Below are 3,973 nucleotides of genomic sequence, written 5' to 3'. Positions count from 1 at the left end.
CCCCCCGCCCCCTTGTAGACCCCCCACACCAAGGGGGCTCCTTCCACAGGACTGTCCTGCCCCATCTGTCTGGAGCCCCCAGGACCAGACTTGGCCTCCCTCGGACAGGGCCACTGGGGCATGAATATACCACCCGCACTGGACTGCAGCCTCTGAGCTGGGCCAGATAGGTACCTGGCTTCGGGTTGGGGCACCCCTTGTGGGGGTCGACTGGACTGATGGACTGCAGCACTGGCCTGGAGTTGGAAGGAAGAGAGAGGCTAAGAAAACAGGAGGCCACAGGCTCAGCCCCTTCCCTGTTCTCACCCCCGACCAGTAACAGCAGTGGTGCCCACCCGGAGGAGGGTCTGGCCAGAAGGGACGCCGCCCATCAAGCACCACTGCTGTGTCCACTTTCTCCTAGGAGCAGGGGGCCCAGCCAACATACTCTTGGGAGCTGTAGATGGAGACACAGCGGTCCTGGTACCAGCCGCAGTAGGGGTCGCGGGCCATGAGGCAGCCATGACAGCCCCCAGTGTAGAGTTCACACAGGTCCAGGGGTACCTGGCTCACCTCCCACTGGGAGTTCACATACAGTTTCCTCTGGAAGGAAAAAAATGACCACTCAGGTCAGGGACCCCAACTGAATTCTAAGCCCCCAGGCTGAGGTCCAGCTGCCTGGCAGGCCCAGGGGCCCAGAGACCCTGAAAAGGACATGCGAGTCACACACAGATGGGCTCTGTCCTCAGGTCACATTGGCCCCACAGGGCGGGTTGAGGGTGGGGAGGCTCACCCGGTCAGCGTCCAGTGACATGGCCTGGATAGCAGCCGCGCGGCGGAAGGGCTGGATCTCCAGGATGTTGAAGACAAGGCCGTGCTCCCGCTCCCCCGGCTCCAGCACCTTGTGGATGGTGCCCTTGTCTGTGGGTGAAGACCAGAGGGTCAGCAGGCGGGAGCCCCACCGCAGAGCCAGGCAGCCTCCCCCTGGGCTGAGCTGACCAGGAAAGACACAGGTAGGCAGAGCTATTTAAGTCAAGGCTCAGGTGAGAGTCAGAGGACTGGGGTGGGGTGGGGAGAGGACAGCATGACTGGGGAGGGTCTTAAGGGCCCAAAGATATCACAGGAAGTTTCCAAGACTGGGCCAGGGAGGCCATCCCAGGAGGCTCTGGGCTCCCCAAGGCTGCAAGGGGAAGCCGGAGCACGAAGAAGGGAAACAGCAGCCCCACGTGCCCAAGCACTGCCAAGCCTCCAGCTATACGCATCAGTTACAGTACTTCACTTAACCCCCCACTCCCCTGGGAGGCAGGTATCAACATCCCCACTTCAAAGGAAGGGAAATGAGGTCACAAAGACCAAGCAACTTGCTCAAGGTCACGCAACTGGTGACTGGAACCCAGAGCAGGCAGAACCAGACCCTTCCAACCTCTTCTGTTTCCTGGACTTTTTCATACGTGCTTTCTTTAAAATAAACCTTTTATTTTGGAATAATTTCAGATGTACTGAAAAGTCACAAAGACAGTCCAGAGTTCCCATATACCCTTCGCCCAGTCTCCCCGAAGGTTAGCATCTTGTATGACTGTGGGGTTTGTCACAGCCGAGCAGTTGACACTGGTTTGTTATGATTAAGTCGACTACAGACTTTATTGGGATTTCACGGGTTTTTCCGCTAATGTCCTTTGTCTGTTTCAGGATCCATTCCAGGATTCCATACTGCATATGCAGTCTTAGGGGATTTTTTTATTTTTCTAAAATCTTAGACTTGAAAAGGACCTTAGGTTCCACATAGGGGATCCCAAGGTCATCTACTAGGCTGCCTGCCTCAGAGCCCAGAGCTCTCTCCATTCATTCCTGTCGGGGACTAACGGGCATCCTGACCCCTGAGTCCTCCCAATCCTACCTCCCCAGCTGTCCCAGTTTCTATAATAGCCTACCTCCCTTTCCCTCCCTCCCAATTTCCCAGGGCATCACTTGCCCCAAAAAAGCAGTCAGATGATCAGATGACTGCCTGCCGGGGACATTACCTCTAAGTGTCCACGATCCCCCCTCTGCGGGTTCTGGGATGTGGTCCCTGGCTCCCTTGGCCTGACAGACTTCCAGCCCACGCACTACCTTCACACCCACACTGCCCTTCACCTCCTCCACAGCCCGGTGACAACCTCCCATAGCTTCTTCCAGCTGTAAGAGCCTCCCATTCTCTGCAGAAGGCTCAGAAAGTCCTATCTCCCATCCAGCCCCAAGCCTTCATGCTGCAAACTCCAAAACGGTATCTCTCTGATGGCCCTAAGGGAGAACCGAGACAAATGCCCTCATCACTCAAGTGCATCGGCTTCCAGGTCTGCAGAAAGGGAGCCTACAGCTGCCTCAGCCCAGGACCAGCCTGCCTTGTCCTGGCTCCTGCTCCCAGTCTTACAATGTCACCCCGCCTACACCCCAGTGCTCTATCCTGCTGGCGGGTCACAATAGTCGGGCCATCCGCTGCTAGAGCAGAGCAAGGACAGGGCTCAGTGGGTGGAGCTAGGATGAATGGAGGAGTCAAGGGGTGGTGGATCTCACAACTCAGAAGCCAAGCCTGTGAACGGGAAATTACTCTCCCCAAGACTCCTAAGAGTCAAAACACCAATGAGAACACCATGACCCTAAGAAAACCCCAAGGTGAAGCAACAGCTGAAAGTCACATGGGGCGGTATGTGCAATTGAGGGGGCTGCCTGAGGCCTAGACTACATGACCCCAGAGGTGTTAGGCACTGGGGGAGACACTGCTTTTCTGATGGCACCACTACCCAGTCCCAAGGAAGGCCTATTGCTCCCAGGGCATCTTCGCCCACAGTCTGGGACCAGGAAGTTGCTCTAAAGCCACCTCAGGGCTGTTTTCTTTACGGCCAATGATCTTCTGGGATGCAGGCTCATCTTTCAGGACGTTCTATTCTGCTTCTGGGGCCAACCAGACCCCACTCCCAGAGGGAGCCCCTCTAGGGAAGAGGAGGTGGCCCAGCAGTCCTCCGCAAGACCCTGCAAAGGCACTGCCGTCAGGAGGCCCTTCCTCACATCTCACGAAACGCTTTGCATCCCACAGCAGATGGTTCCTCTTACTTGCATAATCTCAAAGACAGCAAGAGGAGCCAATTTCCTCACTCTGCCTAGCAGAGGCCCATAGGACACCTGGGACCAGGCCCTCCCACCTGACTTTCCACATCTCTTCCTACCATCCTCAGGAGTCAGGGTGCTGGACCAAGCTACACCCAGCTTTGCTCACACTCACCACATTTCTGCCTCTGAATCCGAGTACCTTCCAGCCTTCGATGCCCTCCTCCCTCTGCCCCACCTCCTCCAGGAAGCCCTCACTGATTGACTCTTTCACAGCTACACATATTAACTCCTGACAGCTCTTAGCCACTCAGTTCTCCCTTCCAGGTATAACTATCCAACCAGATGTTAATGACATTACTCTTTATACTCATTTTAACCAAGCAGACTGGAGAGGGGGTCCCGGGTAGCCCCTTACCTGTGGTTAGGTAAAGCACGTGGAAGGTCTCCCCATTGCTGGCGTGCATGCGGTGGACAACCACTTTCTGGTAGTGGTACTTAGAGTGGAACAGTGGTGCCTTCAGAGGCCCCATGGGCTCCACCCTCTGCACCACCTCAGGGTGACTGTCGGCCACCTGGAAGGTCTCTGTGGGTATCGGCTGCCGGTCTGGGAGGCACTGGGCAAGGAGAACAGGTCCAGATCAGTGGGGTGGCTGGGAGATGGGGTCGCGGCCTGGGCCATGGCGGGTGCCACTGCTCACCTTGCCAGGCCGTGGGTTGGGGAGGCTCGAGTGGTAGCCCTTGAGTGAGGAAGTGCAGAAGACCTTGTCAATATCACCAAGGGAGTACACGCAGACAGCCGAGTAGTTCCTGGGGGGACATAGAGACCACCTCAGTGGGAGGCCCAGGACCGCCCACCTCCACTCACTCAGGCCAGCCCCGCACCAGATGGAGTATAACTATAGCCTTG

The 3,973-nt window shown here is 56.7% G+C and overlaps 1 protein-coding gene across 1 annotated transcript in view; it reads right to left on the bottom strand.

The window, feature by feature from the left end:
* SEMA7A (semaphorin 7A, GPI membrane anchor (John Milton Hagen blood group)) overlaps positions 1-3,973 on the bottom strand; it is a 24,394-nt gene that overhangs the window by 1,979 nt on the left and 18,442 nt on the right. The window contains exons 9-13 of the mRNA XM_010843361.1: positions 3,765-3,873; positions 3,482-3,680; positions 773-900; positions 428-582; positions 175-236 (exon numbers count right to left, since the gene is read on the bottom strand). Coding sequence (XP_010841663.1) covers positions 175-236; positions 428-582; positions 773-900; positions 3,482-3,680; positions 3,765-3,873 — 653 coding nt within the window. The remainder of the gene's footprint in view (positions 1-174; positions 237-427; positions 583-772; positions 901-3,481; positions 3,681-3,764; positions 3,874-3,973) is intronic.

The sequence above is a fragment of the Bison bison genome, unplaced genomic scaffold, assembly GCF_000754665.1.
Source record: "Bison bison bison isolate TAMUID 2011002044 unplaced genomic scaffold, Bison_UMD1.0 scf7180017864181, whole genome shotgun sequence".
In the NCBI taxonomy this organism is placed as follows: Eukaryota; Metazoa; Chordata; class Mammalia; order Artiodactyla; family Bovidae; genus Bison; species Bison bison.
The sequence above is the reverse complement of the archived record's forward strand: the minus strand, read 5'-3'. Positions and strand labels throughout refer to the sequence as shown.